This window comes from Triturus cristatus, chromosome 10 (genome assembly GCF_964204655.1).
Source record: "Triturus cristatus chromosome 10, aTriCri1.1, whole genome shotgun sequence".
NCBI classification, from domain to species: Eukaryota; Metazoa; Chordata; class Amphibia; order Caudata; family Salamandridae; genus Triturus; species Triturus cristatus.
In genome coordinates this window covers 997,317,687-997,340,261 of record NC_140593.1, presented here as the reverse complement: position 1 = coordinate 997,340,261, position 22,575 = coordinate 997,317,687, and the positions used below count along the sequence as shown (strand labels likewise).

General features: G+C 43.1%; 2 protein-coding genes across 5 annotated transcripts in view; one reads left to right on the top strand and one right to left on the bottom strand.

Moving 5' to 3' along the window:
- Positions 1-1,758, bottom strand: part of MIEF2 (mitochondrial elongation factor 2) — a 41,901-nt gene extending 40,143 nt beyond the window's left edge. Inside the window, exon 1 of one of the 2 annotated variants that reach the window (XM_085628980.1) lies at positions 1,398-1,758. The gene's annotated coding sequence lies outside the window, so the exon portion shown is untranslated. The remainder of the gene's footprint in view (positions 1-1,397) is intronic. The other variant, XM_085628979.1, reaches the window with a different exon arrangement.
- Positions 1,759-1,853: 95 nt separating this feature from the next.
- FLII (FLII actin remodeling protein) overlaps positions 1,854-22,575 on the top strand; it is a 291,687-nt gene continuing 270,965 nt past the window's right edge. For 2 of the 3 annotated variants that reach the window (XM_085628977.1, XM_085628974.1), the window contains exons 1-2: positions 1,890-2,028; positions 2,294-2,600. In XM_085628977.1, coding sequence (XP_085485103.1) covers positions 2,538-2,600 — 63 coding nt within the window. In that variant the 5' untranslated portion in view covers positions 1,890-2,028; positions 2,294-2,537. Of the gene's footprint in view, positions 2,029-2,293; positions 2,601-22,575 lie in introns of all 3 variants that reach the window. The other variant, XM_085628978.1, reaches the window with a different exon arrangement.

Sequence of the window (22,575 nt, the reverse complement as noted above, 5' to 3'; positions counted from 1 at the left end):
CTATTTGAACACTCTAAGGGTAATCAAAACCTTTTTACCCCCAGATGACTTTCAGCTAGCAATCCAATCCATAGTCATCTTCCCCTTAGACTATGGGAGTGCCACTCTTGCAGGATTACCAAAGCCATGCTGGCGCCATTATGGGTGAACTCGAAACTCTGTTACTGAGTTCATCATGGGATCCAGTAAACGCAACCACATTACACCTGACCTGAAACATTTCAAGTGGCTCCCGTTTGAAGCTAGAATTCAGTTTAAGATAGCCTGCATGATCCATAAAGAATCTTCATCACAACACTCCTGTCTACCAGGAAAAAAACGTGTTCTATCGGGTGGGAGTCACTCCCTGAGAAGCACTAACTCTCTATTGTTGAAACCACAGACGTTCAACAACAAGAAAACGTATAAATCGCTCCTTTTCTGGTCTTGCCCCTAGAATATGGACTGCAATTCCTCTTGAAACTAGATCTAATCTTTCGACTACCTCCTTAAAAAAAGAATTAAAGAGGCTGTTGCTGAATTAATACCTTCAGCATTAGTCCTTTCACCAAGTCGGACTATCTTTCCTATATACATTTCTGTATCCAGAGTATTCTAAGTCGTATGTTTTCACTGTATTTATTTTGGTTTTTATCTGTTCTTTTTAGTGTTTGCTGTTACAACTACCTGCTATTTGTACAACATACTGCAAAATGTGTTTTTTGTCTGGTTTTTGCCTGTATTTCTGTGTTTAAAATGTTTTGCTATTTGTACAGCGCTCTACTACCCGGACGGTTTATGTTCACACTACATAAAAGTCCTTAAATAAATAAACATTTACTATGCTTTAAAATCTAATACAATTGAATATATAATGAAAAATGTGTTGTGGATGGCACCATTTTTCTCAGATTTTCTTAGGGAAAGAACCCCTTCAAACCCCCCTTGTAGTGGTTAGGCTCGCTCGCTACGCATTATACGGGGACTGGTCTGACAAACTTTGCCAGGGCTACTTTGGTTTCCCAGTCCGGCCATGGCAACATCCGGGTGACTTTAAAGAATTGTTTAGTTCGGGAGTAAATTCCAAGATTCAAATATACATATATGTTTTTCAAGGTGGAGAGGTTTCGATATAACAAAGATGACGGTGTGGGCATCATTACTTGAACTAAGAAGTACATTGTAAAATAGGATCTTTCTGATCGTGTGTTTAGTTTCACGTTCCAAACCTTTACAAGCAGTGGTTTCATATTTTAAGAAGTAGGATAACATTATACACTTCAGTCATCTTGAAGATGTACTTTTCAGTGTCGAGGCAACTCGTTTGGGGGATATCTATTGACAATAATGAGTCCTACACTGCGGCCGCAGCTCTACTCACCCACCATATCAACCCCAGCGTGCGCAGCTCTACTCACTTTATCACCACCAGCACATCACTTTCCTCGTCAACTGGTGCCCGGTCACGTACAGACCAAGGTTCCTTTAAGCATCAGCGAACCCTCCGCAGCTCATACTACACAACACAACCGACGGTCACTTTTGTCTGAGGACCAACCCTCTTCCGCTATTCTGAACAGGCATTTCCGGCTTGGCTTGATTACAAGAATAGATTCTGCAAAGTCCCCCGGGGGCACGAAGACTCTTAATAGTTCACTTGATATGACAGAGGTATCCTCTTCAAAGTCCTTCAAGGAGAACTGAAAAACTGATAGGTGCGCTCGAGCTACGCGATAGATGTATGACGCTCGCCTCCTTGGGGGCATGTAAACACATACCAGCCAATCAGCATTTTACATTGAGTACATAGTTTCCAAAGACGTCACCTTAATGAGGAACTCGACGGTTCCTGCACACTAGACCGCGCAACTCTGTTTCAAAGTCAGGCGTCAACCTTGTTAGGAGTATTTGTAAACCCCTGACTATATAGCTGTTTAAATGCTTAGGCCTAACCGAAAGAGGAGCAGCGTCCCCGAATCAATATCGCAGGACTCTCTTCACAAGCGAGTATGGGACATGAGAGAAGCAACCATAAGATGTAGATTTGGGGTAATAAGAGGAATCTTTGTAGATTGTAGACTAAATTGAATACACAGTATTTCTGATTAAAATGATAGTGTTAGATATATATAAGATTCCTAGATAACGCACCACCCACATTTCGAACACGACGAGCAGTCCATAGTGTGCTATATTATTATAGACACATCAACAGTTTAATGTATCCTGCCCCATTTTAGCTTTCTCGCAGATTACATTGGGATATCCAACGCTGCTTTCCAATGTTTTTTTCTTTTCTTCAATGTTCCCACAGCTGCTGGATGCCTCTGGTAAAAGTCCCAGGAAGATCCAAAATACACAAGCCAAATATAGGTATTTCTTCGACGCATGCGCAGTTGATGAAGTAGCGCGAAGCTACAGCAGGCGTACAAGTCTGTCCCTCCCTGCCCACAGTTCCGGAACACCGGCCGCGGCCCAGCTATCTTTAGGTCTGTGTCATCCACGAACACACCCTGGTGGGAGCAGCGGTGGTCAGCGCAGGGTGCCGGGACACAGAGATGGCTTCCACCGGGGTGCTCCCCTTCATCAGAGGCGTTGACCTGAGCGGTAACGACTTTAAGGTGAGAAGAGCAACTAACTGCCTCGCCTTGTTAACCCTACCGGCATGTTGTGTTTGGGGTGCAGGAAATGTACGGAGGGTGAGCCCCGAACTATTTCCTGGCTTGCATTGCAGGACATTTGTCAAAGACGTAGTAGTCTACTTTTGTAATGTTCATAATACGGATATGTAAATGTGCCCCGTGTCACTCTCTGAGTTGTTAATATTTTTTTTGTTTATTATGAGGTGGTATTTGTAGTTTTGTAATACATGCACTGTTGGGTTGTTTACGCTTAACACGGGTCATCATGAAATCTATTTTAAATATTACATTGATTCTGTTAGTTGGTCACGATTTTCATCGGATGAAATTCTACTAAACAACCCGCGTTAATGGTTTCTGAAACTGAGGGCACAAATGGGCTTTGCTTTCTTGGCGTCATTGAGTCACCTGGTTCCATTCTGCGTTGTAAGCGTGCTCCGTGGTGTTTACGTTGGCAGTGTTTAGCTATGAATGACCCCCTTCCCAATATATGTTTACGGACATTTTGGCTCAAGTCCGTGGTAAGGACCCTCACTTTCTTAAAATATGTATTTCTTTGGTGTCAGTCTTCCTGCTGACTGCTCAGCCTCAGTAGCAGGTGTTCGACAGGTTACCTCTTGGGAATGATTGTCAGTAATGTGGTCGTCAATTGGATTGTTTAGGGCGTATATAACGCACAACTTTTAGACTTCACTCTTCCTGTTTGTAAATCAGATTTTCTTGGCACTCAGGGGTAGACTCTTTATACTATCCCGAAGGTGTAGCATTCCAATTTAGAGTGTTAATTAATATCTCTCTCTGTATGTGGAACGCGAATAGATTGTCGTCCAACCCATTCACTCCCCCTCATTGTAACTATCTACACGTGATATTAAACCTGCCTCAGGTGGGGTTTCCTAAATAGTTGACTGTTTGCAACTAAACAGGGCAGCTATCAGTATTCCAGTCACAGGCTTCTAGCCAAGATAGCTTAGTTGTCAACTAGTAGCAACATGGGACCCTAGATATCAGCACAGTTGGGGTGTTACTTGTTTCTCAGATCTGTGGGATGTTTGCGGCACTAGACCACAGCTGCTGTGTGTGTGATAGGGAGTGGCTCTATCTTTTTTTGTTTTAATTTTTTCCCCGGATTAAGTCCACATGTCAGTGACTCGCTTTGCAGATATGGGTGTTGAAACCCCCACCCAAACAGTGCATCCCATGCAACTGTTGCTTTCAGTGGCAGTCAGAATTAGGAGGTATAGTGGTTTGGGAAGGCTGGAAGTAGAGTTGAAGCTCCTGAGCTGCACATTAGTGATGCGACCAGTTGTGGTTGCATCACTGATATCCCGGGTGTCCTCTGACGGTTAGGCACAGAGTTTCACTTGAGGTTGATGCAGCCAGTCGACTCTGCTGTTGGAACAGGCAAGTACGAGCACATTAGGCAATCTACAATAAAAACAGGCTAGAGTCTTCTTAAGCTTTTCCATTTATTTCCTTGGCCCTAGAACGTTTTCTCAGGGACTTCGAGAGAGGTGAGAATGTCTGCTCCACGGCTTTGCATTTTGTCAAGTTTGGGCAGTTTCCGCAGCACTCCAGTCTTGGTATGGACTTTTTGCACAACAGAGCAGCAGGTCCTCACAACAAGAAAAGACAACTGGGCCTCAAGGCTCTGGTTGTTGACTTCTAGTGAAGCACAACAACTAGGGGCTTCTCCATAATTCTAGAACCTATATCTGGTTCATCAGAGATAGAAAATACAGGGTTCTGGTCCTAGTTCCATCTTTGGGTATGGATGCTCATGTCTTTGCAAAGGCCGTAGGTGAACTAAATTGGTGGTTTCAGACACCAGCTTATATTTAGATATCAGTTGACCACAAACCTACCTGCTGGACCATACTCCGATATTTGCATAAACCCCACCAAATTTAAGTGCTTATTTGTATCCTTGTTCTTTATGAAAATGATTTATCTCATGATATTAGTAAAAGTTGGAGTCTCAAAATCTATGGCAAGGTAAAGCATCCCATAATCATCGCTCTAGGTGACTGATTCTCTTTTCATAGACCTAAGCCAATCCAAGACCAGTGTTCGGGCTGCAGCTCTTATATCAGAGCCTAACAGGTATGGGGGATAGGAGCAGACTATATCATTTGTCAAGGCATTTACAGTTTTGGCAGTCATCCCTTGTTCACTACGTACAAAGGGGAATCTAAAGTTTGCCAATTCCAGGTGTCTCTTCTTATAAGCCACAGATTGATTTTATAGAACTCACTCAGGCTGGAATGACATTTTTTTGCTTTTGAATTTCTTTATTGGCATTTTACATAAAGTAACAAACATGTCAACAACAGCACCAGTTGCTACAGTCTTATCCTTAACAATCCACTAGCATCCCATAAGAATCACTTTTTAGGAATGCCATAGTACATCAACATCTGCATTGAATAAAGACAAGTGTAATGCGCATTTTATCATAATACAACAGGAAACATAATAGTTGCCCATAAACTTCACTATACCCAATAGTACCACTGAAATCAAGGTTCGCTGAGGTCTATTTATAACAATGACCCGCCTGAGTACCATGCGCCTCACAGTACAATAGATCACCCACCACGAATGCCGCAATCACCTATCTATGAATCCCCAGGTGACCCCGGAGACCCCTCCCCAGCACCTTGACGTGTGCGTGTGATGCAGCGCGGAGTGCAAAATCCCTCCCTACTGCCACGGACTAAAAGATCTCACACACGCACACTATCCATACATTCGCTGGTGGGGCCCATAACACCAACACACACTCGCCATTAGTCCGTGCAAGAGGCGATTATCCTTCCAAGCGCTGAATTATGAGGGAGGAAGATACCACTTTACCCTAATGAGCAGCAAACCTACAAACCTTTCTTATACTCATTAGGCCCTAGATTTCACATTTGGTATTTCCCTCATAACCGGGACGGATCTGTTAGTTGTAGTTTAAGTGAAATTCTAATACTCTAATTTACCTTTTCATTAACACATTTCAATGAATAAACAACCCAACTCATTTCTGTAGATGTTCAAATCCAAATTTATATTAATATTGCAGATTAAATCATTCATTTAATCAAGTTGCCATTCATATTTACCTATTCTGGCTAAAGACGTCCTCTATGTCAAAATTTTGCAGTCTCGCAAATCTATGCCCATCAATTTTAGCAGATTCAGTTCATCAGGAGTTTGGGCATTAATTCAGTCCGTCAAAGATTCAGGCTAACAGCTATCCTGCAGTGTCACTGTCCTCTCCGTCAGCATATCATCAGGAATCGAAGGAGCGTCATCGAATCGATCTCATCACCTTTCTTATTCTAGCATAATTTATAGTAAAATCAATGTTAAAATGTATCAAAGTTTGGGCATCCGAGTTCGCTGATTGGACGATCAGGGATCATCCTTTTGTTTTCTCACGAAAGTGTCTTTTGGGTTATGACCCTTGTCAGTTCCGGTTCACACAACAGTCTTTGTTCGGAATACTTGGACGACATCCCAGACTGTCCTTGAAAGGTACATGTTCATCTGGGGTCAGGTCCAGGCCACTGTGTATCTGTTGTCAGCGCAGGCGCTCTTCACCCAAGCCTTGTTCAGCGTTGGCAGTCGGGTTAGGCACCAAAGTCAGCCATCTTTCGGCAGGCCAAAATGGTCAACTTAAGCAAAGAAACACAAAAACGTAATTGATACATAGAAATGACTAATTAAATGTTATTCCCTCGCTAATACCCATATGTGTGTGTATTTATCTAGCCAAAAGCAACACCCAATGCGGTTTATACTTAATAAAGCACGAATCACAATTACATCACCAAAGCGACATATATCATGCAATGTTCTAATTATCTATCATTAGTATGCGTACAAAATTTAGTTTACGTAATTAGGCCATGCAGATGCAAATCACACGTGTATTTCGGTCATTAATAAGGTTGATTAGTTATTTCCACATCACTCCAAACCATTAGTACGATTACAATTAATTAATCTAATTAATAAATGGACATGCAAAATGGGGTGGGCATACAAAATTTTGCATAACCCGCTCCAGCAATCACCCCTTTGGTGATTTTATCACCACGCCACCCAAAATTTTGTTCTGTCTTTACGGAATCTTTAAAATGTTTTCTTGCTCTTAATCATAATTCAGTTTCACCCATTTCTTCTCTTTTTGCAGTTTTATACATCAGTTCCCTACACCTCCTCGGGGGGTCTTCCGCATAAATCTGTCCCTCTCTCTCTGTACCTGTCCCTTGTTCACTTAGATTTGTTATTTCAGGTGGAATTTCTCTCAATCTCTCATCTGGTACTTCCTTTTCACGAATTTCTTTTGTTGCGTCTTCAGTACTCTTTCCTCTTTTCTTCCTGTGTTCCTTCTTGGAACCCTGCGCTTCTTGTTCGTTTCCAGAATTGCTAGATTCGGAAATCTGCAATCTTCTTCTCCGAGCGATACTTCTGGGGACTAAATCTGATCTTTGTTCTGTTTCCCCCCTTTCAGAGTTTCCTTGTGTCTTTGACCCTTCGTCATCTGATTCAGTGCTTGATTCTGATTCATCAATGTATTCTTTTCCTGTGCTGTCCACCGGATTTGGAATTCTCAATGTATGACTGGCATGGATCCAGTTTTCCAGTCCAGCACACTTCACAGCTGTGGTCGTGGTCAAAATGACTTGTCGTGGTTTTCCCCACCTTGGAACCAGACAATTTCTTCTTCTGTGGACTTTTATCCTTACCCAATCACCTAGGCTCAGATCATGGGCTTGCTTCTTTTCAAGTGTGGTGGCATCTGGTCCAGCCTGATGAAACACAGAATTAACTGCATCAGCCAGGCCTTTACAGTATTCCAACACCATGTCATCAGAAATTGTCATCAGCTTGTTGACTGGTATAAACACGTCTCATTACACGTCCCATGATTATTTCATGAGGACTTAATCCTGTAGTTCTGTCTAGAATTGACCTTATTGTCATTAGTACTAGAGGCAAGACATCAAGCCATTTCATACCTGTAGCCAAGCACATTTTCCCTATTCTATTTTTGATAGTACCATTCATCTGTTCGACCACACCAGAAGCCTCTGGTCGGTAGGCACAATGTAGTTTTTGTTGTACATTCAATGCTTTACAAATTAATCCTACAATCTCATTGTGAAAATGTCCTCCTCGGTCTGACTCAATTGTCACTGGGAACCCGAACCTGGGAATGAATTCTCTCAGTAGTAGCTTGGCTACTGTTAACCCATCATTTCTTCTTGTTGGGAATGCTTCCACCCACCTGGAGAATAGGCAGACCACTACCAAAACATACCTCAGTCTGTTACAGGGAGGCATCTCAATGAAATCTACTTGCATCCTGGTGAAAGGCCCTCCTTCTCGACCTATTGTTCCCAGACTCACTACTGTATTTCTTACAGGATTGTACTGCTGACATATTAAGCATCTCTGACAAAGACTTTCTGCCACAAGTCTGAATTTTGCATTGTACCAGGTCTGCTTAAATGACCTGATCATGGCATCTCTCCCAATATGTCCCTGGCCATGATACATCCGTGCCATGGTAGACATCATGCTATCAGGTATAACTGGTCTTCCATCTCGATTGACCCACACATGATCCTTTTCCCTTGGGGCACATCCTGCTTTTACCCACTGTCTCATTTCCTCATCTCCTGCCTCATCCTGCAATTGTTTTACCTCTTCCCAAGTTCCCACAATGTTGGTGAACATCAATGAGCAAGAAGACATTTATCTTTCCTTAGCCCGATTGCCCGAATTCTGATTTCGTGCACAATACTGTGCCATGTCATTGGCATACCTGTTCCCATTGGCAATATAATCACCACCTTGACTATGTGCAGCACATTTTACAACAGCCAACTGTTTAGGCAGCTGTATCGCCTCAAGCAACTTTCCAACCACTTCTGCATTCTTAATGGGAGTTCCACTCGAGGTCAGGAAACCTCTTTGTAGCCATAGTTGGCCGAAGTCGTGGACAACCCCAAAGCCATACTGGATGTCAGTTATCACAGTCACTCTCACAGTCTTCCATGCTCTAGTCAAGGCCACAAGTTCAGCTACCTGGGCTGATTTCACTCCTTTCAAATATGATGCTTCAATTACTGCTGCGACTGTGCATACTGCATACGCTGCACTTAGCACTCCGTCATCCGTTCTCAAACATGACCCATCAACGAACATTACAAAATCACTTTCTGGCAAAGGTATATCTTTTATGTCTGGTCGTGGTTTGGTACAAAAATCAAGTACATCCAAACAATCATGATCAACTTCATCTCTTACCTCCACAATCTCAGCATCAGGCAACAATGTTGCGGGATTCACATTCACACATCTCGCAAGACTCACATTAGTTGCGCCCAATATGACCGTTTCATACTTAGTCAGCCGACTGTGTGTCATACTGAGTACGACTCCTTGGCAACAGAATTGCTACATCATGGGGTACAAACACTTTTAATGGATATCCCATCACAATTCCTTCACTCTGCTCCAGACTTCGACATGTTGCAGCCACCGGTTTCAAACATCCAGGTAAACCTACAGCTACTGGATCTAGCATTGATGAAAAATATGCAATTGGTCTTCTCATTTTTCCATGTTTCTGGGTCAACACAGAAAGTGCACATCCATTTCTCTCACTGCAATACAACTCGAATTCTTTTTCATAGTCAGGCATGCCTAATGCAGATGCTTCACACAAACCATCTCTCAATTGTCTAAATGCTGCCAATTCTTCTCTATTTAATTTAAGGGGATCTTTTACATCACTTCTCGTCAATCGCACCAAAGGCTTTGCGATCAAGGAAAAGTTCCCTATCCACTGACGACAGTATCCAACCATTCCCAAAAACATTCTCACTTCTCTTTGAGTCACGGGAGCCCTCATTCCTTTTATTATTCTGATTCTGTCTATGGGTATTTTCCTTAGTCCTTTCTCTATGTTGTGTCCCAGATACTGCACTTCCTTCTTGCAAAACTGTAGTTTCGCTGGTGACACTTTAAGTCCTCCATCTGCCAAATGATTCAGCAAGGCTATTGTATCTGTCTCACAGGCTTCACGTGTTTTTGACGCCACCAAAAGGTCGTCAATATACTATACCAAAACAGAACTTTCAGGCATTTCTAGACTCTCCAAAGATCTCTTTAACAACTGATTGAATATTGAGGGGCTCTCTGTATACCCCTGTGGGATTCGGCACCATGCCAAAATACGCTCACCAAAACGAAATGCAAAAATTTGCTGACTGTCATGGTGCAATGGGATGTAAAAGAAAGCATGACACAGATCAATTACTGTCTACCATTCTGCATCATTTTTTTTTTAAAACAAACTTTATTGCAGTTTTATTTCGACATGACAGTGAGCACAACAATAACTAATGCGAGATAGGCCGTGCCTGAATACGCCACATTCGCTAGAGTTCCTGTCAAGGCCTCCCAAACAACTACTGTTGCATCGATGACCCTCCACCCCCCACAACATAAGACAGGGTCGTTCCTTAAGCCCCCAATGCTGAGATCTCACCCTGCACATACAGTATCTAAGGCACCTGGAAGGAGCATCTCTCCCCTTATCCCTATTCCCCCCCCTTGGTCCTTCAAACCCGCACATCGTCAGCAGCGTCTGGTTAGGCACGGCCTATGGCCCCTTCCGGAGGATCCAGTTCAAAAGTGTCCTACAAGGCCTCGCTGTATGCCTCCGCAATATATAACAAGTGAACAAAACACCCTCTGCCCACCCCGAATCCCTCCAATTCCCCCCCCCCCCGCCCCCCCCACCACTGTCAGACATGCCGCTCCATTCGTTATCTTTCAGTATTGACGAGCCCCGCCGATTGGACCACTGGTAGCACGTTGTCAGGGGACGAACTAATGAAAGTTACCACTCAATACCTGCCACTCTCCAGCCCTGCCACCCGCTCAGGAAGGGCCGACCAGCCATGCCTGTGTACTAGTGTTGCTGTGAGAGAGATTAGTCAGCGTCAGCTGCTGGTGTCTTAAGCAGGTCCACCAACGCCGCCCATGCTCTGGCTGCAGTCAGCATTTTGTCATTATCTGCTCTTCGAGCCATTTGAAGTCTGAGAGTCCCCTCGCAGTCAGCCCACTTTGTAAATTCTCGCAGCCATCGCGCAACATTAGGCGCCGTGGCCGCTTTCCAATGACTGGTGATTTCTCGCTTAGCCAGGACTAGTCCCAAGTCAATAAATTTACTAGTCACCTTGTTGCGGGCAGTGTGGGGAAACCAGTGAAGTAAGCAAAAAACCCGGGGTCTGATCAATGCTCCTATCCGTTATGTCACCTAGCTTAGCCGTCCCCTCCTCCCAATGCTCATGTAACAATGGGCACTCCCAAAACATATGCAAAAACGTGGCATTTTCTAATTGGCAGCGGGGACCGGCAGTGCGGGAACCGAAAAATTCTTTGATTTTGTGCGGGGTGAGGTACGCCCTATGGAAGACATAAAATTGTATCAGCTGAAATCTCGCATTTCTAGAGCATTTCCACGCCCGCTCCATCAGATCCTCCCACGGTCTCTCCTCAATAGGCATCCCAAGGTCCACCTCCCATTTGGTCCATAGCCTTTCCAATGGGGACCTAAGCTCCTGAGTAAGACGCCTGTATAGGCAGTTTACCGCTTTAATCGTCCCCGCTGCATATACCACATATTGACAGGGGAGAGAGGTCGGGGGCACCTCCATTCCCCTCTTCCAGTGCTTCCGTATAGCTGCTGTCACAGCAGCATGTAAAAGAAAGTCCTGGCGGGGTAGTTCGAACCGCTCCAAGAGGTCCTGGTAAGGCAAGAGCACGCCATCCTCATAGAGGTCCCCAATAGTGGAGACCCCCATTTCCTCCCAACTTCGCAGCCGCTGCCAATCCCCCCCCCCCCCCCCCCCCCCATGTGGCAGAACCTCGCAGACCCTCAGCGGGATCTCCGGGGCGTACGGAGGACCCATCTTGGCCCTTCTGCTCGCCTGATTCCAGCACTGTTGCATCACCCACAGCTCCCCCGGAGTCTCCCGCTCCCGCTCCCGCAGGGGAAGCTGGAGAAGCATCCGAGAAAGCTGGCGCAGGTCCGGGCCCAAGCCCCCAGGGTCCCCCCCCCCCCCCCCCCCGGCGCAGGCTCCCTGGCCATCCATTTAGTAATATGTAAACAAAGAGAGAGCGAGGAAAAAGGTAACTTGTCCTCTTCCCCAACACGAAGTGTAAATAAACAAAATGGACACGTTCTATGACAAGCTATCAGCGGTCAAACGCTTTTTGCCGCTACCTTTGATGAAAAAGAAAAGGAGAGTGAACAACTGTTGTAAAAAAAACCCTCACCCACCTACCTAGTAGCTGGCATGCTTCTTCATCGGGGCCCAGCTGGATTACCTAATGCAATCCAGCTGTGCTACAACGCCTGAGTTACAGCGGAGCAGGTTGTTTGGTGAAAAGAAAGTGACGTGCTATGTGAAGTGTGATTATGAGTTAAAATTGTCTCTAGGAATGCCCTTTTGAAAAATTTTAATGGAAGGGTCCTAGGACATGAGTAAAAATAGATTCGGGATCTCTGAAGGGGTATGGTATATACCCTGGTATCCCTGATAGATTTGGGTCTACTAGTTTCAGCCTCTTGATTAGTTCTTAAGGCTTTCTTCAGGACCAAAATTAGTGCGTGGCCTAAAAATAATGGGGGCCACGTGAAGTGCAAATATCAGCACACACCCTAAAGTGTGCTGTGAGTGTAGTGGATTGTGGTTTTACTCACAAAACCTCTGGTCGGAGTACCTGTAAATAAAAAGATTAGTAAATGCAAGTACACAGTTGTTTTGTCATGCATCTGAATTATTAATGCATGCTCCTATTTGTTTGTAGATGGTGGCATCATGCATGTGACAGGGTGGGCATGCATGATGACTGTCCACTAGAAACCTTGCGTGGCTACAATGTGCCCCTGTGGAGCTAAAAATGAGCAGGGAATCCATAGGTACACAGGGGTTAGTGATAATGGCGCAGAAAATGGGCACATTGTCCTCATATAGTTTAAAGCCTATGGGTATTGTTAGGTGGTATATTACATTTACCTTCTAAATGCAATAACGTGTATCTAGTTGTGGCGCATAGTAGCAATCACATAAACCATAAAAACAGACTTCAGACAGACAACAAAAAGACTAACAATGGCGGTCTCACATTAGCTCTGAGTGCGTTATGCCTCTGAAATCCGATCGGTCTGCAATGTCCCATGCTGACCCTATCGAAATGAAGAGGTAATGAAAATATCTGGATAGAAGAGTTACGAGGAGAAACTCCATATGTGCAGCACCCGTATGGCTACTCGGATGTTAGTACTCGCATTTGCCAGGGGAGAAAGGTCGTGATCACCTACGCAGCCGATCGGATCCGCTTGTTACGCCCTGTTCTGTTAACTGAGCTGACACTAAGTAGGAAGCGGAAGTGCTTACGAGATCACGTGTGAGACTGCCCTGGACCTCTAGAACGTAAATGTTCGTTGAGGTGGGGCATGCGCAATGGTACTTTAAAGCGACGCATGCGCAGTGGTACAGTGGGGATTGGGATATCTAGAGCGATTTGTTTACATTCACAAAAACGTGAGAACAATCACGTATGGTGCTAGTGTCAAGCTTTTGCGCGCTAATGCTCAGAAGGAAGGCGCATGCGTGTGGAAGTATTTGTGTGTTTCAATATCCTGATCTCAATAAAGTTAAATCGGATGTCTTGCCAAAGACTGGTTACCCAAAGCGCAACAATATGTCTATGCAAACTTTAGTGGGGGCAGATGTAATACACAAGTATCAACGTGTGAACTCGGATAGGTGTATAGATCCTCTTAAGGGGGCAAATATCATAAAGTGATCTCAGGTGTAGTGAACACTTAATATGTGTATGATATTGACGGGTTACATGTGCTGGATAACATATATATATATATATATATATATATATATATATATATATATATATCTGACAGTCTCAATATCATGATACCGAATAGATTGTATATTTATAGTCCATACTGAGTGATACTTGTATAGGCTATGTGGGGTCTTGAAAATGTATCAAGATCTACATGTTGTGTCAATGTGTTTAAATCCCACAAAGGGGTAAGAGTATGAAATGTAGTTACAGACGTTGTATACTGTTCCAAGGCACATTATCATTAAGCCCTGATATGTGGGTGGATAGTCTGTACACCCAACGTTGTTCTTTTTCAAACAGCTGTTCCTGTATATTTCCTGAGTTTGAATCAAGTTGTTCAATTATTACCCAGGACATATCGTTGGTGGTGTGTCCCTTAGTGAGGTAATGGTCTGTCAGTTTCGTGGTATTCCGTTTGCAGTGGATGTTGCTGCGATGTTCACATATTCTGGTTTTAATTTTTCTGCTGGTCATGCCAACATAGCGTAGTTTACAAGGACATGTAATTAGATAAATTACATTTGCAATGTTACAGTTTGTATGTCTTTTGATAGTCCAGATGTTGCCTTCTTCTAAGTGTAGGGTTTTTGTTGTCTGTGTGAGATGACAAATGCTACAATTCCCACATGGAAAATGGCCAGTCACTTCTGGTAGACCCCATGCATTACGTACAGTGCTGGGGGTGATCACAGTTTTTTTGGGGCGAGTAGATATGAGACTATCTCTGAGATTTTGTGATCTTTTATAGGAGAACAATGGTTTTTCCCATTGGAGCTTTCCTGAAGTCACGATTTTCCAATTGGTCTGAATCAATCTGGCAACTTTATTCGAAATAGAGTTATAAGTAGTGACACAGGTGAGTGGTATGGTTGTAGTCGTGTTGATTTTGGGTCCTAGTAGACTGTCCCGGTTCTGATTTCTTGCTCTTTTCTGTGCTTTTTGGATGTTTTTTTTGGATATCCACGATTCCTCAGTTTTTCTGTCAGTTGTTCTGATTGAGATTTGAATTCCTTTATTTCACTGCAATTGCGGCGTAATCTCAGATATTGACCATAGGGTAAGTTGTCCCTCAATGGTCTCGGATGAAAACTTTGGAAATGTAGAAAAGAGTTCTTTGCTGTTGGTTTAAAATGTGTTTTTGTCGTGAGGACCCCATTCCGTGCTTCTATTTCTAGGTCCAGAAAGGTGATGCTTTCACGGCTTGTAGTGTGTGTGAATCGTAGGTTAGGATCCAGTGTGTTGATCCAGTTTAGAAATTCAGTAAGTCTTTGTTCCTCATTTGTCCATATCAGAAAGACGTCATTAATATATCTCTTGTAGAATGTGATGTCTTTGATGTATGGTGATTGTGGGTTCATGATGTGTAGACCTTCAAAATTAGACACATACAGCCCGGCTACGCTCGGTGCGAATGTGCTGCCCATCGAAGTACCGTATTGTTGTAAAAAGAGGGTGCCTTCGTATTAAAAAAAGTTATCTTTTAGAGCTAATTCTGCACATTCCATGATGAAGGATTTAGGTGTTTTATAGTTCCAGGTTGTTTTGTCTAGTGATGTACGGATAACCTCCAGTGTGTCATCTTGGGGCAGGCTAGTATATAGGCTTTCTATATCCATACTCACTAAGATCGATGTTAAAGGACTGAACTGAAGATTGTTAATCTGGCTGAGTAGGTCTTTTGTGTCTTTCAGGTATGCAGGAGTGGATTGAACCAGTGGTTGTAAGTAAAAATCGCAAAAACGAGACAGAGGTTCAAGAAGTGAACCTATTCCGGATACAATTGGTCTGCCTGGTGGTGGTATTTTGTTTTTGTGAATCTTGGGGATTGTGTAGAAATAGGGTATTGAAGTGCCTCCAGAGGTCAGGAAGGATGCTTCATGTTTACTAATGTGGCCATTTGCTTCTGCCTCATGTACCAGAATGTTTATTTTAGTTTTTAGTTGATCACTGGGGTCTTGTTCCAGTACTTTGTAGTTCTTAGGGTCATCAAGAAGGCGCATGCATTCCATATGATAAGCATTTTGGTTTTGAATAACTATTCCTCCTCCTTCTTTATCCGCCGGTTTTATAATGATGTCTTTGTTGTTTTTCAGACTTTTGATGGCGGTGAATTGTTTTGCACTGGTATTGTTGAAAATCTGTTCCTCTTGGGTGTTTTCTATACCTTTGTAGATTGCTTGCTCAAAGGCGATGAGCTCTGCTGGTGTTGTGTGGGGAGGTGGGATAAATGTAGATTTTAATTTGAGGGTGGTATTGCCCTTTTCCTCATTTTGCGTTTCTTTAGGTGATTGATTCTCAAAAAAGGCTTTCAGTTTTAGTTTGCGAAAAAATTCTGATAACTCAGTGGAGTTTGAATTTATCAAGCCTTGCTGTTGGTGAAAAGCCTAATCCTCTGTTCAGTACTTCTTCGTCATCATTTGTGAGAGTGTGGTCCGAAAGGTTTGTTATTAAGGTCTGCTTGCACTTGTTCCTGGTTGTGGTTCCTTCGTCCTGCTGTGTGTATTGGCACTCGGGTTCTCGTTGTCTTCCCAGTGTACTTGACCTTTTCGTGGTCGTCTCCCACGACCTCTCTGGCCTGATCCTAAAAAAGGAAACCGTTGGTGTTGATTGCCAAATTGAGGTGGTGGTTGTTGGAAATGTGGATTCCAACCATAGAACATAGGTGCAGTCATAGGGGGGAAAGGCCCTTGGTAGTTCGGTTGTCCTCCTGAGTATGTGTTGGGCCATGGTTGTGGCCAGTATGTATTTCTTCCTCTCCCTCTGCCTCGTTGTCTATTTTTGTAATTGCCTTTTGTTTGATCCGTAACTTTCAGTGCTTGATCCGTTATTGATCGAGGAGCCATTGTCCGATGATATGGATTGAGTTGATCTAGTCGGTGCTTTATAGTCTCCATCTGAATACGGATAAGTTTTCACAAATGAGAATTTCTTTAGGTCTTTTTGAAATTAATGGATTTTAGACTGAGTAAGTTCCTCTTTATAGTCAGCTATCTCCTTATTTACCTCATCTAGGGCCTCATGTAGGAAGCCAAATACCGGTCGGTAACGGCCGAAATTCAGTAAATATCCCGTTACCGACCGGTATTTAGGCATTTGCGATGTAGGTGGCTGATTTTCTGGATTCGGTATTTACCGATTCGGAAATTAAGAAATCGGTAAAATACCGATTCGGTAAAGACCGAATCCAGAAATGCTATGTAGGGGGCACTCAAGTGAGTGCATCATTGGTGTCTGGATTCGTTATTTACCACCAACTACTAGTTGATGGTAAATGACGAATACCTTTCAAAAAGCATTTTTGTGCTATTTGAAAAGTGCAATGTGGCAGACATACATGCCCTTAGGGCATGTATGTGCGCCACATGTGCACACATGCACGAATCAGGGGTGCAACATGGTGTCAATGTGACACCCTGCCACCCATGATCATGCCTTCCCTATTACCGATTCGGTATTTACCGAATCGGTAATGGTAACTGGCTTCCCATTCATTCCTATGGGCCTCCAGGCCCATAGGAATGAATGGGAAGGGATGCATTATTACCGATTCGGTAAATACCGATTCTTAAATACCGATAGTTACCGAATCGGTAATAATTGCCGATTGGTTACTTACATTACATTTACCGATTCATAAATACCGAATCGGTAAAATTCGGTATTTAAGAATCGGTAAATATAATTTACCTACATATGGCCCCTAGTATTTTTGTATATGAGGTTAACGTGGTCTTGAAATGCTGTTCTGTAGCTTGGATGTCAATCAGGATGGCATCCGAAAGTCTTTTGGCTGTTTGGATTATTAGAATGATCCAGTCTCTGGTGCAGTGCCATGCAATCTGGGCCCAGTCTCTGCGGAAAGCTGCGTCATCCAAGAAAAGGAGAGTGAACAACTGTTGTAAAAACAGTTTTTTACAACAGTTGTTCACTCCTTTTCTTTTTCTTTTTCATCAAAGGTAGCGGCAAAAAGCGTTTGACCGCTGATACCTTGTCATAGAACTTGTCCATTTTGTTTATTTACACTTCGTGTTGGGTAAGAGGACAAGTTACCTTTTTCCTCGCTCTCTCTTTGTTTACATATAATATGACAGCGTACAGCTGTGAGAGCCAAAAAAAACCGTCTGTATCTAGCACTTTTCTAGTTCCTTTCTAGTATTTTCTTGTGATCCACCTAAAACACTCCTCCAACAACAACTGGGACAAAATGGCTGAAAATGCAGGACTCACTTTCACGGATGAGGATGTCAGTAATATTCTAGCAGCATCACCACTGTTGACAGACTTCAACGTGGCTCAAACTATCTCACAAAGTGCGGATTGGGAAAATCTGTCTGAGAAAAAAAGAACAATATTACATGGTGTAATATTAACAGAATATCTACGATCCAACACAGCTCCTAAGGGACTAATAGTAACAAATGCGCCACGCATATTCTTGGATGACGTAGCTTTCCACAGAGACTGGGCCCAGATTGCATGGCACTGCACCAGAGACTGGATCATTCTAATAATCCAAACAGCCAAAAGACTTTCGGATGCCATCCTGATTGACATCCAAGCTACAGAACAGCATTATATAAAAAAAGACTAGATGAGGTAAACAAGGAGATAGCTGACTATAAAGAGGAACTTACTCAGTCTAAAATCCATCAATTTAAAAAAGACCTAAAGAAATTCTAATTTGTGAAAACTTATCCGTATTCAGATGCAGACTATAAAGCACCGACTAGATCAACCCAATCCATATCATCGGACGATGGCTCCTCGATCAATAGCGGATCAAGCACTGAAAGTTACGGATCAAACAAAGGCAATTCCAAAAATAGACAACGAGGCAGAGGGAGAGGAAGAAATACATACTGGCCACAACCATGGCCCAACACATACTCAGGAGGACAACCGAACTACCAAGGGCCTTTCCCCCCTATGACTGCACCTATGTTCTATGGTTGGAATCCACATTTCCAACAACCACCACCTCAATTTGGCAATCAACACCAACGGTTTCCTTTTTTAGGATCAGGCCAGAGAGGTCGTGGGAGACGACCACGAAAAGGTCAAGTACACTGGGAAGACAACGAGAACCCGAGTGCCAATACACACAGCAGGACGAAGGAACCACAACCAGGAACAAGTGCAAGCAGACCTTAATAACAAACCTTTCGGACCACACTCTCACAAATGATGACGAAGAAGTACTGAACAGAGGATTAGGCTTTTCACCAACAGCAAGGCTTGATAAATTCAAACTCCACTGAGTTATCAGAATTTTTTCGCAAACTAAAACTGAAAGCCTTTTTTGAGAATCAATCACCTAAAGAAACGCAAAATGAGGAAAAGGGCAATACCACCCTCAAATTAAAATCTACATTTATCCCACCTCCCCACACAACACCAGCAGAGCTCATCGCCTTTGAGCAAGCAATCTACAAAGGTATAGAAAACACCCAAGAGGAACAGATTTTCAACAATACCAGTGCAAAACAATTCACCGCCATCAAAAATCTGAAAAACAACAAAGACATCATTATAAAACTGGCGGCTAAAGGAGGAGGAATAGTTATTCAAAACCAAAATGCTTATCATATGGAATGCGTGCGCCTTCTTGATGACCCTAAGAACTATAAAGTACTGGAACAAGACCCCAGTGATCAACTAAAATAAACATTCTGGTACATGAGGCAGAAGCAAATGGCCACATTAGTAAACATGAAGCATCCTTCCTGACCTCTGGAGGCACTTCAATACCCTATTTCTACACAATCCCCAAGATTCACAAAAACAAAATACCACCACCACAGTCCAATTGTATCCGGAATAGGTTCACTTCTTGAACCTCTGTCTCGTTTTTGCAATTTTTACTTACAACCAGTGGTTCAATCCACTCCTGCATACCTGAAAGACACACAAGACCTACTCAGCCAGATTAACAATCTTCAGTTCAGTCCTTTAACATCGATCTTAGTGAGTATGCATATAGAAAGCCTATATACTAGCCTGCCCCAAGATGACACACTGGAGGTTATCCGTACATCACTAGACAAAACAACCTGGAACTATAAAACACCTAAATCCTTCATCAGGGAATGTGCAGAATTAGCTCTAAAAGATAACTTTTTGAATATGAAGGCACCCTCTTTTTACAACAATACGATACTTCGATGGGCAGCACATTCGCCCTGAGCGTAGCCGGGCTGTATGTGTCTAATTTTGAAGGTCTACACATCCGGAACCCACAATCACCATACAACAAAGACATCACATTCTACAAGAGATATATTGATGACGTCTTTCTGATATGGACAAATGAGGAACAAAGACTTAGTGAATTTCTAAACTGGATCCTAACCTACGATTCACACACACTACAAGCCGTGAAAGCATCCCCTTCCTGGACCTAGAAATAGAAGCACGGAATGGGGTCCTCACGACAAACACATTTTAAACCAACAGCAAAGAACTCTCTTCTACATTTCCAAAGTTTTCATCCGAGACCATTGAGGGACAACTTACCCTATGGTCAATATCTGAGATTACGCCGCAATTGCAGTGAAATAAAGGAATTCAAATCTCAATCAGAACAACTGACAGAAAAACTGAGGAATCGTGGATATCCAAAAAAACATCCAAAAAGCACAGAAAAGAGCAAGAAATCAGAACCGGGACAGTCTACTAGAACCCAAAATCAACACGACTACAACCATACCACTCACCTGTGTCACTACTTATAACTCTATTTCGAATAAAGTTGCCAGATTGATTCAGACCAATTGGAAAATCGTGACTTCAGGAAAGCTCCAATGGGAAAAACCATTGTTCTCCTATAACAGATCACAAAATCTCAGCGATGGTCTCATATCTACTGGCCCCAAAAAAACTGTGATCACCCCCAGCACTGTACGTAATGCATGGGGTCTACCAGAAGTGACTGGCCATTTTCCATGTGGGAATTGTAGCATTTGTCATCTCACACAGACAACAAAAATCCTACACTTAGAAGAAGGCAAAATCTGGACTATCAAAAGACATACAAACTGTAACACTGCAAATGTAATTTATCTAATTACATGTCCTTGTAAACTACGCTATGTTGGCATGACCAGCAGAAAAATTAAAACCAGAATATGTGAACATCGCAGCAACATCCGCTGCAAACGGAATACCACGAAACTGACAGACCATTACCTCACTAAGGGACACACCACCAACGATATGTCCTGGGTAATAATTGAACAACTTGATTCAAACTCAGGAAATATACAGGAACAGCTGTTTGAAAAAGAACAACGTTGGGTGTACAGACTATCCACCCACATATCAGGGCTTAATGATAATGTGCCTTGGAACAGTATACAACGTCTGTAACTACATTTCATACTCTTACCCCTTTGTGGGATTTAAACACATTGACACAACATGTAGATCTTGATACATTTTCAAGACCCCACATAGCCTATACAAGTATCACTCAGTATGGACTATGAATATCCAATCTATTCGGTATCATGATATTGAGACTGTCAGAGATAGAGATATATATATATATATATAGATAGATAGATAGATAGATAGATAGAGATATATATATATATATATCTATGTTATATCCAGCACATGTAACCCGTCCATATCATACACATATTAAGTGTTCACTTCACCTGAGATCACTTTATGATATTTGCCCCCTTAAGAGGATCTATACACCTATCCGAGTTCACACGTTGATACTTGTGTATTACATCTGCCCCCACTAAAGTTTGCATAGACATATTGTTGCGCTTTGGGTAACCAGTCTTTGGCAAGACATCCGATTTAACTTTATTGAGATCAGGATATTGAAACACACAAATACTTCCACACGCATGCGCCTTCCTTCTGAGCATTAGCGCGCAAAAGCTTGACACTAGCACCATATGTGATTGTTTTCACGTTTTTGTGAATGTAAACAAATCGCTCTAGATATCCCAATCCCCACTGTACCACTGCGCATGCGCCGCTTTAAAGTACCATTGCGCATGCCCCACCTCAACGAACATTTACGTTCTAGAGGTCCAGGGCAGTCTCACACGTGATCTCGTAAGCACTTCCGCTTCCTACTTAGTGTCAGCTCAGTTAACAGAACAGGGCGTAACAAGCGGATCCGATCGGCTGCGTAGGTGATCACGACCTTTCTCCCCTGGCAAATGTGAGTATTAACATCCGAGTAGCCATACGGGTGCTGCACATATGGAGTTTCTCCTTGTAACTCTTCGATCCAGATATTTTCATTACCTCTTCATTTCGATAGGGTCAGCATGGGACATTGCAGACCGATCGGATTTCAGAGGCATAACGCACTCAGCTTATGTGAGACCGCCATTGTTAGTCTTTTTGTTGTCTGTCTGAAGTCTGTTTTTATGGTTTATGTGATTGTCACTGAATAAGAACTACGCGCCACGACTAGATACACGTTGTTGCATCTAAAAGTAGTTTGTCTGAAGTCTGTCTTTATGGTTTATGTGATTGCTACTATGCGCCACAACTAGATACACGTTATTGCATTTAGAAGGTAAATGTAATATACCACCTAACAATACCCATAGGCGATAATCTATATGAGGACAATGTGCCCATTTTCTGCGCCATTATCACTAACCCCTGTGTACTTATGGATTCCCTGCTCCTTTTTAGCTCCACAGGGGCACATTGTAGCCACGCAAGGTTTCTAGTGGACAGTCATCATGCATGCCCACCCTGTCACATGCATGATGCCACCATCTACAAACAAATAGGAGCATGCATTAACCCCTTCAGTGCCCATGACGAGATAGTCTCGTCATGGAGCGCGGTTGCGCTGTGCCCATGACGAGACTATCTCGTCATGAACCCCGCCCGCTAATGAAACGCCCGGCACAGGGCGTGGAAAGGGCGGGGCACTGAAGAGGTTAATAATTCAGATGCATGACAAAACAACTGTGTACTTGCATTTACTAATCTTTTTATTTACAGGTACTCCGACCAGAGG